General features: G+C 44.8%; 1 protein-coding gene across 4 annotated transcripts in view; it reads left to right on the top strand.

The window, feature by feature from the left end:
- LOC123993085 (calpain-9-like) overlaps positions 1 to 11143 on the top strand; it is a 30935-nt gene extending 19792 nt beyond the window's left edge. For 3 of the 4 annotated variants that reach the window (XM_046294860.1, XM_046294857.1, XM_046294859.1), the window contains exons 10-21: positions 267 to 496; positions 597 to 608; positions 779 to 858; positions 1165 to 1287; positions 1373 to 1409; positions 1521 to 1595; positions 1689 to 1734; positions 2392 to 2453; positions 6392 to 6460; positions 7893 to 7971; positions 9794 to 9910; positions 10763 to 11143. In XM_046294860.1, coding sequence (XP_046150816.1) covers positions 267 to 496; positions 597 to 608; positions 779 to 858; positions 1165 to 1287; positions 1373 to 1409; positions 1521 to 1595; positions 1689 to 1734; positions 2392 to 2453; positions 6392 to 6460; positions 7893 to 7971; positions 9794 to 9910; positions 10763 to 10857 — 1025 coding nt within the window. In that variant the 3' untranslated portion in view covers positions 10858 to 11143. Of the gene's footprint in view, positions 1 to 266; positions 497 to 596; positions 609 to 778; positions 859 to 1164; positions 1288 to 1372; positions 1410 to 1520; positions 1596 to 1688; positions 1735 to 2391; positions 2454 to 6391; positions 6461 to 7892; positions 7972 to 9793; positions 9911 to 10005; positions 10059 to 10762 lie in introns of all 4 variants that reach the window. The other variant, XM_046294858.1, reaches the window with a different exon arrangement.
- The last annotated feature ends 503 nt before the right edge of the window (positions 11144 to 11646 follow it).

Below are 11646 nucleotides of genomic sequence, written 5' to 3'. Positions count from 1 at the left end.
AGAATCAGAGCAGGTAGTCAGTCCAGTTCAAGTGTTGATGGCTTGTAGATAGAAACGGTCTCTGAGCCTGTTGGTATCAGACCTCGTGCTCCGATACCGTCTGCCAGGGAGAACCGATCCCTGGGAGAGCAGGGAGAACAGCTCGTTCCAATGGCAGAATGTTTGCAATTTAATTTACTCCTTTCCTTTTCATCAAACCTTTCTCTTCCCACGTTATCTAACTATCCCTCTGTCTCTCTCTCTCTCTCTCTCTCTCTCTCTCGTAGGATCATTCTGGAAGAATCCCCAGTTCCAGCTTGTCCTTGCCGAGCAGGACAAGGAAGAAGATGATGATGATGATGATGAGGATGAAGAGATGACCCCGGAGGAGAAGATGGTGGCAGAGAAGCAGAAGAAGAAAGCAAAGCAGTGCACCGTGCTGGTGGAACTACTGCAGAAAGACCGGAGAAAGAGGAATAAAATTAACTTTCTCCACATCGCCTTCCACATCTACAGGGTGAGAGAGAGAGAGAGAGAGATGTGTTGTCAATTGTATGTGCTGTGAATGTGAACGTTCTACATTTTCAGTTAATATGATGTCTTTCCTGTATCTGCAGGTTCCTCCAGAGGTGAGTATTTTGTAGTAAAGTATTTGAAAAACACAACTATTTACTTTAGTTAGATTACACTTTTAAATCGACCAACCATGGTCGCTGCTCCCTCTCTCTCCACCATCTCCTTTACTCCATATTTTCTACCTCTGCCTTTTTCTCTCTCCTCTACCCTCCCACTCTCGTAGCTCCAGGGCCTGTGTTTGGACCAGAGTTTCTTCTCTAACCAGCACCCTGTGGGGCGCTCTGGGAAGTACCAGCCCCTCAGGTACTTCAGTAGCCAGTCTTTACTGCAAATATGTCACATTTTTATGAAAACAGTCAATACACTTATTATTAGATTTTCTTTGGAGCCTTTATTTAGGCAGAGGAGTCCCATTGAAACCAATGTCTCCCTTTCAAGAGAGCCCTGCATAACAAGACCAAGCAATTACACAGACACTACAATCAAGGCAGGAGTATAGGAAACACACAAAGAAAAATACAAAAACCACAAATATAAAAGGACCTCCATATATACTTTCATTCATTCATTTACTCCCATAGACGGTTGTCTTCTTTTTTGTCACCGTAGGGCTGTGTGGAGGAAGGTGAGGCTGGACCCGGGAAACTACGTGATCCTGGCCTCCACCTACAGGCCCAACGTGCCTGCGGAATTCTTCCTCCGCGTCTACTCCAAGACTGGCAACAATCTGGGGTACAGAGAGGAGGGTGGTGGGGGGGTAATGATGATGATGAAGATAATTAGTAACAGACTGATGGTGCTCCTCCTTGTATTCCAGGACACAAGACTTCACTTGCTCCACTGGCTTCCTCATGGTGAGTTAAACCTTTTCTGAAGTCTACTTCTACTGCAGTCCTGCTCTCCAGTTCACCAAGCCAACTGTCTGTGTGTGTGTGTGTGTGTGTGTGTGTGTGTGTCCTTCACAGGTAATGTCAATGCCACCAGTCTTGCCAGAGGATCGCAAGAGAGTACAGAAGACCTTTGATGAGGTGGCGGGCCCGGTAGGAATTCTCTCATCTCTAAATCTGACTGAACCACAGAAGATAAATGTCTCCCTTAGACAGTCTTAACCTCCTGTTCTCTCTCCCTGGCAGGATGACAAGCTGAATGCTAAGGAGTTCATGAAGCTGGTTAACTCAGGTTAGATCATTCATGAACCCATAAGAGTCTAAGCCCTGTCTAATCCGGAGGGGGGTTTAAGACCCCTTGAAGTATCCCAAAAATATATTCAAAAATAAAAAAATATACATTTTTTTAGCCTTACTGCTATTGTTCAATACAAACACGTTGAATAACAGATTCACAACATGAAACAACAGCTAAACGATGAATCTTGTGTGGCCTGTGGGTATGTGTTCGTGAGAGTCATATTATTGGGCAGCCCAAACTGTTTGGACGCTATAGACAGACGTTGTCAGATTGGCTCAGATGAGGAAGGGCGACGTAGGCGAATGTGGTGGATTGAGACGCTTGTTATTATTATGCTAATTAGATTTCCGTTGACATCAACCTTTGGGGGTTTAATGAACTCAGGTTGTCATTACAAGGTGATATGTTAATTTAGTCAAACCATGTTGCAGAACTCTTTAAACTGCTGCAATGAAGGCTACCACTATTGCATGTTGCTGGGGAATATTCGTACACAGCAGTACCAGTAAAAGCCAGTAGGTGGGAGCAGAGTAGTAAGAGACACATTTTTTGGGGAAACAGATTACTTTTCTAGGCAAAACCTCATAGCTAGTATACCATTACAATCCTCTGCCTCGTTTACCCCTCCCCTCTCTCCCTCTCTCTCAGTTCTGGAGAAAGACTACCAGCTGCCACTGGAGACATGCAGACAGCTCATCTTTGGAGAGGAAGTATCCTTTAATTTGGCCAGTTGTCACAGCGTTTCCCCTTACATCTCACAGGCTTTGTTTTTCTTGCCAGGACCCGTATCCACAAAGCATATTCATAGTAGATCTGCTGATCTAGGATCTGTCCATATAATCTTATTGATTATGATCTAAAAGGCTAATCTGATCCTAAATCAGCGAGGTTGGATGTTAGCTCATTAGAATATTGGCCACATCGAATGGGTGTCACCTCTGTTATATATAGCTTACAGTGCCTTGCAAAAGTATTCATCCCCTTGGCGTTTTTTTCCTATTTTGTTGCATTACAACCTGTAATTTAAATATATTTTTATTTGGATTACATGTAATGAACATACACAAAATAGTCCAAATTGATGAAGTGAAATGGAACACCATTAAATCCATTATTTAAAAAATGGAAAGAATATGGCACCACAATAAACCTGCCAAGAGAGGGACGCCCACCAAAACTAATGGACCAGGCAAGGAGGTCATTTATCAGAGAGGCAACAAAAAGAGACCAAAGATAACCCTGAAGGAGCTGCAAAGCTCCACAGCGGAGATTGGATTATCTGTCCATAGGACCACTTTAAGCCGTACACTCCACAGAGCTAGGTTTTACAGAAGAGTGACCAGAAAAAAGTAATTGCTTAAAGAAAAAATTTTGTTTGCCAAAAGGCATGTGGGAGACTCCACAAACATATGGAAGAAGGTACTCTGGTCAGATGAGACAGAAATTTAGCTTTTTGGCCATCAAGGAAAACGCTATGTCTGGCGCAAACTCAACATCTCTCATCACCCCGAGGCCACCATCCCACCATGGTGGTGGCAGCATCATGCTTTGGGGATGTTTTTCATCAGGGACGAGGAAACTGGTCAGAATTGAAGGAATGATGGATGGTGCTAAGTACAGGGAAATTCTTGAGGGAAACCTGTTTGTCTTCCAGAGATTTGAGACCGGGACGGAGGTTCACCTTCCAGCAGGACAATGACCCTAAGCATAATGCTAAAGCAACACTCGAGTGGTTTTAGGGGAAACATTTAAATGTCTTAGAATGGCCTAGTCAAAGCCCAGGCCTCAATTCAATTGAGAATCTGTATGACTTAAAGATTGCTGTACACCAGCAGAACCCATCCAACTTGAAGGAGATGGAGCAGTTTTGCCTTGCAGAATGGGCAAAAATCCCAGTGGCTAGTTGTGCCAAGCATACCCCAAGAGACTTGCAGCTGCAAAAGGTGGCTCTACAAATACTTTTTTATTGACTTTAGGGGGGTGAATAGTTATGCACGCTCAAGTTCCTTTTTTTTGTCTTGTTTGTTTCATAATAAAACATATTTTGCATCTTCAAAGTGGTAGGCATATTGTGTAAATCAAATGATACAAACTCTCCAAAAAATCCATTTTAATTCCAGGTTGTAAGGCAACAAAATAGGAAAAATGCCAAGGGGGGTGAATACTTTCGCAAGCCACTGTAGCTGTAGAAGAACGCACATCTGTACGGTTTCACATTGTACATCACTCTGACGTTTAATGACATGAGCTTTGAGTTTGAGAAAGACTGTGATGAGAAGGGGTTCCTCTTGCTGTTTGCAGCACAGAAGGTTGTTTAGGAATCTTTGAGCTTACTCAGAGTGAGGTTGTTGCAAGTCAACACCTTAAACACAAAAACAAATTTGCTGGAGCACGTTAGCAGTTATTGATACAGATTGCACCTCGCCTGTGAGTTTGCCAGTGAGAGTTGGGAGAAGGCACAAATGAAAATGAAAGTTTGGTATGATAGAAAGGCCCTAAACTGCACTTTCAGTGTGGGTGACTAAGTTCTGGTTTTGTTTCCTAATCTGGGGTCAACGTGCAAGCTTGCTTTTCAGGCCATTACTCCATAGTACAAAATAAATGGCAATCTGGATTACATCATTGCCACACTGGAGCGCAGGAAGAAACCCTGGCTGGGTCATGTCAACATATTAAAACCATACTACCCCCGTTACCATCCGGCGTGAGAAGTCGGTGGAAACCGGTAGTGATGTTCTACCTGTTGCCACTGCTGTCACTGTTGACTATAGTCTTCCTCAAGAGCATGAGGAAAGCCCAATATACCCTGTGCCCGTGGGATGGCTGAGTAACTCAGATTCTAGATAACCTTGATGTCTTTTTGGCACACTTGTCTCTGGAGGAAAAAGTCAACATTGTTGCACTGCTTTTAGAATATCAGGGTTTATTCTCAGGTGTGCCAGACATTGACATTGACATTTGGGACTCTGCCCCAATCAAACAACATGACTATCGAGTACATCCTGAAAAGAGAAAGAAACTCCACAGTGAGTTGGATTTTATGTTTGAACACGGCATTGCAGATGGGTCTCTGCGGTTTTGTTTCCGACAACTAAGTCGGACAACAACTAAGTCGGACTCCTCCCCTTCTCCCCAGAGTCGACGATTGTGTGGACCGTGTTGGCGCTGCTAAGTACGTTAGCAAGTTCAATCTGCTGGAGGGATATTGGCAGGTCCCTCTAAACCGAGCACACCAAAGAGCTGTCTGCTTTTATCACACCTGATGGTTTGTTTTCCCGTTTGGGTTACAAAACGCTGGAGCCACTTTTCAAAGGCTCATGCATATTGTGCTACGTGGTCTGGAGAATGAGCACCCTTTTTCAAAGCAATTGGCCTGACATCAAAAACAGTACTTGACTAATTGAAAAAAGATGCTCGCTTGGGGAACCGGCTCTTCAGCACTTCAAGGTTTATGTATCGGTCTCCACCTCTGGTGGTCTATACCGATTGTAACCCTGTCGTTTTGTTGCAAAAGACGAGCTCCGTGAATCATCGACTCTTTCGCCGGAGTCTCATATTGCAGGAGTTTCCTGTTGAAATCAGACAACTTGGTTGCTGATTGCCTTTCAAGGGTAGGCAGTCCATACGTTGTATATTTAGCCAGTGTGTAGCCCTTGCCAACATTTTATTTGACTCCACATTTTGCTGTATTGGAGATTTGTTTTGGTTGAGCTCATTCCAAGGGGAGGAGAGTAATAGAAATGCATGTGGTTTTACCTCTGTTTCTCAAAAGAATATATATATATATATATATTTTTTTTTTGGTCTTGTATTTAAGTATTGATAGCCAGTAGATAGCATGTTTATATTGGAGAAGGTGACTTGTTTAAGTAGAGACGCATTTAAGTCAATCATGTTGTGATATGGAAGTGGTTTTCTGTTGGTTGTGAGCAAACTTGTCCAACAAAAATATAGGATATATTTGTTGTCTTAAGGGGGGAAGGTGTTACAGGCTTTGGTTTTCCCATTTATGTTCCGAGGTTGGAAGTTAGCACAATGGCCACAACTAATGGTGTCACCTCATTAATCCGTATGTTTTACACCTGTGCTGGCTTGTCATCTTGTTAACCAGGTGTTTCACCTGTACTGGCACAAGTGATTATTTAAGAGCTGCTGGCCCATTACTGCACTTGGCTTGAGAGATGTGGAGGGTTAACACCTTTTAGTTGGCACTCCCTATTTTTTTTCTCTCCAAATAAACCTATCCTTATTCTGATCTTCCCTGTTTTCGTTTTGTACCACTTTTTGGTTTGCTTCCGGCCTAAGTTTGGTGTGGGGTTTTATTTTGTTTGCCTCTTCTTGGGCAAATTTAGCGGGCCGCTCATGGTGAGTGTCTTTTCCGTCCCAGTTGTTGCTCGTCAACTTTCAGTGGACACCTCCATGAGTGTCTTTCAGAACCCCTCCTAAAACCCCACCTGTCTCGTTTGGATTGTCAGTGACTTTTGTTAGTTCCCTCTTCTGTTTGAGCGACAGTTTTTTAAAATGTTCTTTTCTTTCTGGGACACGGAACAATCGGCACTCATACTCTGATATGCTTTGTGGATACGGGCCCTGGCACTTTTGAGTACCTCTGTCTGTGTCTGAGAGCGATCCCTAACCCACCTGTCAGACTGGGGGGCGTAGCAGTCTGACCCGAGAGCAGACAGAGCCTGTGCTGGCCTCTCTTCGCAGTCTGCAGGTACGACTGCATTGCTTGCCGTTTAGGGTTTTAGGCTGGGTTTTCTGTTAAGCACTTTGTGATATCTGCTGATGTTAAAAGGGCTTTATGAATAAATGTGATTGATTGACTGCTTAAGGGACAAGCCCCAAGGTGTTAAGCAACAAGTGATTCCGGAACTGAAGTCTCAATCCTCGTTACCATGGTGGTATTAAATATTAGCAATAGGGATATTACTGTGCAACGTAGACCTTCTATTTTCTCCCAAGATTGCAAAACCATTCGTATGTTGATGTAGTGCAAATCCGTTTGGAATGTATCAACCTTTGTGCTGAGAAGTCGTGTTTTTACCGTCAGTTCCGAGTTTCAAAGAGCACCAAAAACTACACTAAACACCTTAGCATTTCTGCCACCACAAAAATAGACCCTGGGTCAGTTCTAACGCGATCAACAACCACGGAACTACCGCGAGAGTTTGGAGTTATGTTTTGAAGCCAGAGGATGAGTCTGAGTTGTATATTTCACTGTTTTACACGTTTTGTACATTTTCCGTTAGTAAAACGGACAATGTTTATTTTTTAAATTAAAATAACTGATGTTGCGTGTATTGTTGCTTGTATGTGTGTGCTTACTGTGACTGTCACCCTTATATTGGCTACACGAGACGTGGGAAAACGACTTTGCGTAGTAAAATGCATCAGTTAGACTCCGGAGTGAGGGTTACAGTCTGGGACAAAACACTGGACCACTTAACTAGCGAACAGAAATTAGAAACGCAACACCTCGGCCAATCCCAAATCGACCCTATGCACTTGTGGAGATCTGAGAGGATTTGATTGATATAAGCAATAAGGTGAATCTTCCTCATAGCCTATCGAAGGGCAAGGTGGTGCCTATACCATATTGATTGCGTCTGTCAAACCTTCTCAGACAATATATTAGTGACAACTCTTAACGCTGGAAATACATGTCCGCAAAGATGGAAGGCAGGCGGGAGGTGGCGAGATCGGGTGTGTCATGGGTGTGTCGGATCCAGAACAATAACAGAGGGGCGTGGCCTGTTGGAGCCCTATAAGGCCAGAGGGGTTGTGGTATATTGACGTTCTTAGGCACAACGTGAAGCAGAATGCCTGGATACAGCTGTCTTATATTGGCAATATACCACAAACCCCTGAGGTGCCTTATTGCTATTATAAACGGGTTACCAACTTAAATAGACCAGGAAACAATTTTTCTGTCTGATATGCACACTAGTGATGCGCAGATCGACTCATATCCCACTGGCGGGTTTATTGTCATGAAATATTGCGTGGATGAAGGAAGGGTGGGCGAGTTTAATAAAGAGAAATGAATTCATAAGAGAAAAGGGAACTGTACAGCGCATTTTCTGTATTTGCAGGTTCGGCTACAGCTACCCAACCATCCTTCATTGACCTCGCTCTCTCTCTTTCAGTCCATCTTCTTCAAGTTTGATCAGGACTCTTCAGGGACTATGAGCCCCTTTGAGCTTAGTCTGGCCCTCCAGGCTGCTGGTGCGTACACACACACAATCTCCCCCTCTGTTTCTGCCTCTTATCCTCACTCCCTAACTCAATCTCTAACTCAGAGTTTACTCCGTGATTTTTTAACAAGGTGGTGCTGCGGAGTACGGCGGGGGGGGGATGTTTGTGTTTCTGTAATGCCCATTTCCTGCAATCTTAAGCGGAACAATACCCTATGGGTGCGATGCCTGTCCTTAAACGATAACAAATCAAGTTTTACATAGTGGCGTAGCAAGTCCGCAGCGCCACTCATATTCTCTGGGGAGAGAACCCTGCCATTCCCTCACTACCTCACTTTCATATCCTTGTTTACATTTCACACTTCACCCCTGCTGAACAAAAAACAGCATAGACCAGCACATGCTGCTGGGTTTGCTAGTGACCAGCCGTCGTTGTGTTTTGGACATTTTGATGCTGATATGCTGGTGACCAGTTTATGCTGATGATACTGGTATTGTCACACCTGCTCCCTCCCTCCGGCGACGTCGGTCTACTAACCACCAGTCCTGGCAACCATCACTGCGCACACCTGCTCCCTGTCGTTAAGAACACCTGACCTTCAATACCACCCTTATTACTCTCCCTTCATACAGCCCTCAGTAAGCCTCGGTCGCCAAGCAGCAGTTCTCACACGTTCGGCACGCTTCTCGCTGTTTTGTATTCTTTCATTATTAAACTCACCTTCTGCACCTGCTTCCTGACTCCCTGCGTGGACGTTGCAGAATGCTGCCTTATTACCGAGGGCTATCTGAAGGGACCGGTGACGTCGAGCGTTGGAGGGAGCAGGATCACAGTGCTTAATCATATAAGACAATACATTACAGATATCATACATTGAGGGCATAGTTTTTCCCCATAACACAGTGGCTTCACCCACAATCTGCATTCAGAATGACTGCCAGGGTTAGAAAGATGAATAAATGAGACGACCAAACCATCTAAACTGGAACAACTAACAGATTGGATTGGTTTGACTGATCAGATCCTTTCACATCAGATTTTTTTCAGAGCTGATCTGATTGGTCAAAAGTTGAGCCAAATAAAGGCTGGTCCGACCCGGACCAAATCTGAACCAAACATAGGCATCTATGATTTGGTCTGGACCGGACCAAAAATCTACGTCTAAAACCAGTCAATGTCGGTCCGTGCTTAGTGGGATGCTGGTCAGACCAGCTAGATCAGGGGTGTTCAACTCTTACCCCATGAGGTCTGGAGCCTGCTGTTTTTTTGTTCTTCCTGATAATTGCACCGATCTGGTGTCCCAGGTCTAAATCCGTCTCTGATTAGAGGGGAACAATGAAAAGACACAGTGGAACTGGCTTCGAGGTCCAGGGTTGAGTTTGAGGGAGCTAGACCATGCTGGACAGGCATAGACCAGCTTGGTCACCAGCATTGTGGGATCAGCATGACCAGCTAGAACCAGAGATGGGCAACTCCAGTCCGAGGAGGCCGGAGTGGTGGAACACTTGTTCCCCCATTCCTAGCAAATACAGCTGAATAAAGAAATTGCATTCTAGTCTGATTAGTGATTAGTTGATTATAGGAGTCCAGTGTGTTCGCTGGAGCAAAAGTGTGACACCAATCAGGCCCAGAGGACTGGAGTTGCCCATCCCTAAGTCAGACCATGCTGGTCAGACCAGAATGACCAGCATCAGAACAGCACGGACCAGCTTGAAATGCATGCTGGTTTATGCTTTTTATTTTTCAGCAGGGACTCCACTCTTAAATGGATAATAACACATTTCTCTCTCCTTCCCTCTCATCTCTGCCTCATCATTCTCTCCTCCCCTCTCTTCTACCTCCTTCCTGCTAGGTGTGCAGTGTGATGGCCAGGTCATACAGCTGCTGTGGGAGAGGTTTGGCTCTGGGGAGCTGCACCTGCCTTTCCATGGGTTTGTGGCCTGTGTCTCCAGGCTGCGCAAGCTATTTGGTATTTCAACACACACACACACACACAAACACTTAGGTGTGTTCTATTTTGTAGCAGGTTATGATATTGTGTTTGTTTGTGTCCCTTCTCCCCAGCGTTGCTTAAATCAGAGAGCAACCCAGAGATCAAAGGCGTAGAAATCAATGCCGTGAGTCCTCCTTGACCGTAAAATCAACCAAAACCCTGTCCCGAGCCCTGTCCACATCCTGGTTCAACCCTAACCCTAGCCTAAACCACAACCCTAACCCTAAACCTAGCTTCATGTCCACATCCTGGTTCAACCCTAACCCTAGCCTAAACCACAACCCTAACTCTAAACCTAGCTTCATGTCCACATCCTGGTTCAACCCTAACCCTAGCCTAAACCACAACCCTAACCCTAAACCTAGCTTCATGTCCACATCCTGGTTCAACCCTGCCTAAACCACAACCCTAACCTAAACCTAGCTTCATGTCCACATCCTGGTTAAACCCTAACCCTAGCCTAAACCACAACCCTAACCCTAAACCTAGCTTCATGTCCACATCCTGGTTCAACCCTAACCCTAGCCTAAACCACAACCCTAACCCTAAACCTAGCTTCATGTCCACATCCTGGTTCAACCCTAACCCTAGCCTAAACCACAACCCTAACCCTAAACCTAGCTTCATGTCCACATCCTGGTTCAACCCTAACCCTAGCCATAACCCTATATCTCGACAGTAACCATGAACCATAACCCTCACCTGTCCTGTGCCAGACCATATCCTCAAGCCTAACTTATACAGTACCTTGACCCTGACCCCACCTCTAATACAGACTATACCCTTACTAATGCCCTCTAACCCTGAATAGTTGCTGTTCTTTTACAGTGGCTGCTCCGACTCCTGACCGTGTGAGAGTGCTCTGTAAAGGAGGTTTCTGCGTGGGCACTGCAGGGAAATTCTATCTGACCAGGAACATATGATAACATCATGCCTCCATAACATCATGCCTCCGCTGGCACATATTACACAATCCATGTCTCAGTCTCAAGGCTTACAGATCCTTCTTTAACCTGTCTCCTCCAACTAATCTACACTCAGTGTATATCAGCTATTTCAGCTAAATATTTCCAGTATTCCTGTTATATATATTCAGTATTACAGCCAAGTATTCATGTTCCCTCTTTCATCGTTTGACTTTTAAATAGTGAAAATGTAGTTAAACTGTTGAAAATTATCATAAAATGTATCCCAAAATAAAAATCTGCTTCGATAATGTAAAATTATTTCTGTGTTTATAAATACAGCCCAGCCTCACATACACGGTGAGTACGGCCTGCCCTGGTGAGGGAGTGAAGGTGATGTCTCAGCCGCGCAGCACACACAGTCTCTATACTTATCATACTGACGCCACGTACAGCATCAACACGCACTTGCCGCCTCCTCCGCTACTTCCCTCCCTCCTTTGCGCCCTCCCTCGCGCTCTCTCTAGTAACTCCGTCTCACAATCTGCCTCCTTCTCCCTCTGTTACCCTGTGTGCTCTCAAAGTCACAAAAACACACAAGCATGTATGCTCTTGTCCTTTCTCCTGATGCTCCTATAAATAGAAGCTTTGCTCAGACACAGCGTCCTGTTCATCTTTAGGTAACTACACACAGGTTGCCCATGGCAACAGTCCATCCACCTCAGGACAGAAAGGGGGGATAGTCGACAGATCATACATACACACACATACACACATACAGTGGGGCAAAAAAGTATTTAGTCAGCC

This window comes from Oncorhynchus gorbuscha, linkage group LG13 (genome assembly GCF_021184085.1).
Source record: "Oncorhynchus gorbuscha isolate QuinsamMale2020 ecotype Even-year linkage group LG13, OgorEven_v1.0, whole genome shotgun sequence".
Lineage (NCBI taxonomy): Eukaryota > Metazoa > Chordata > Actinopteri > Salmoniformes > Salmonidae > Oncorhynchus > Oncorhynchus gorbuscha.
Note: the sequence above shows the minus strand (reverse complement) of the source record. Positions and strands in the feature narration are given on the sequence as shown.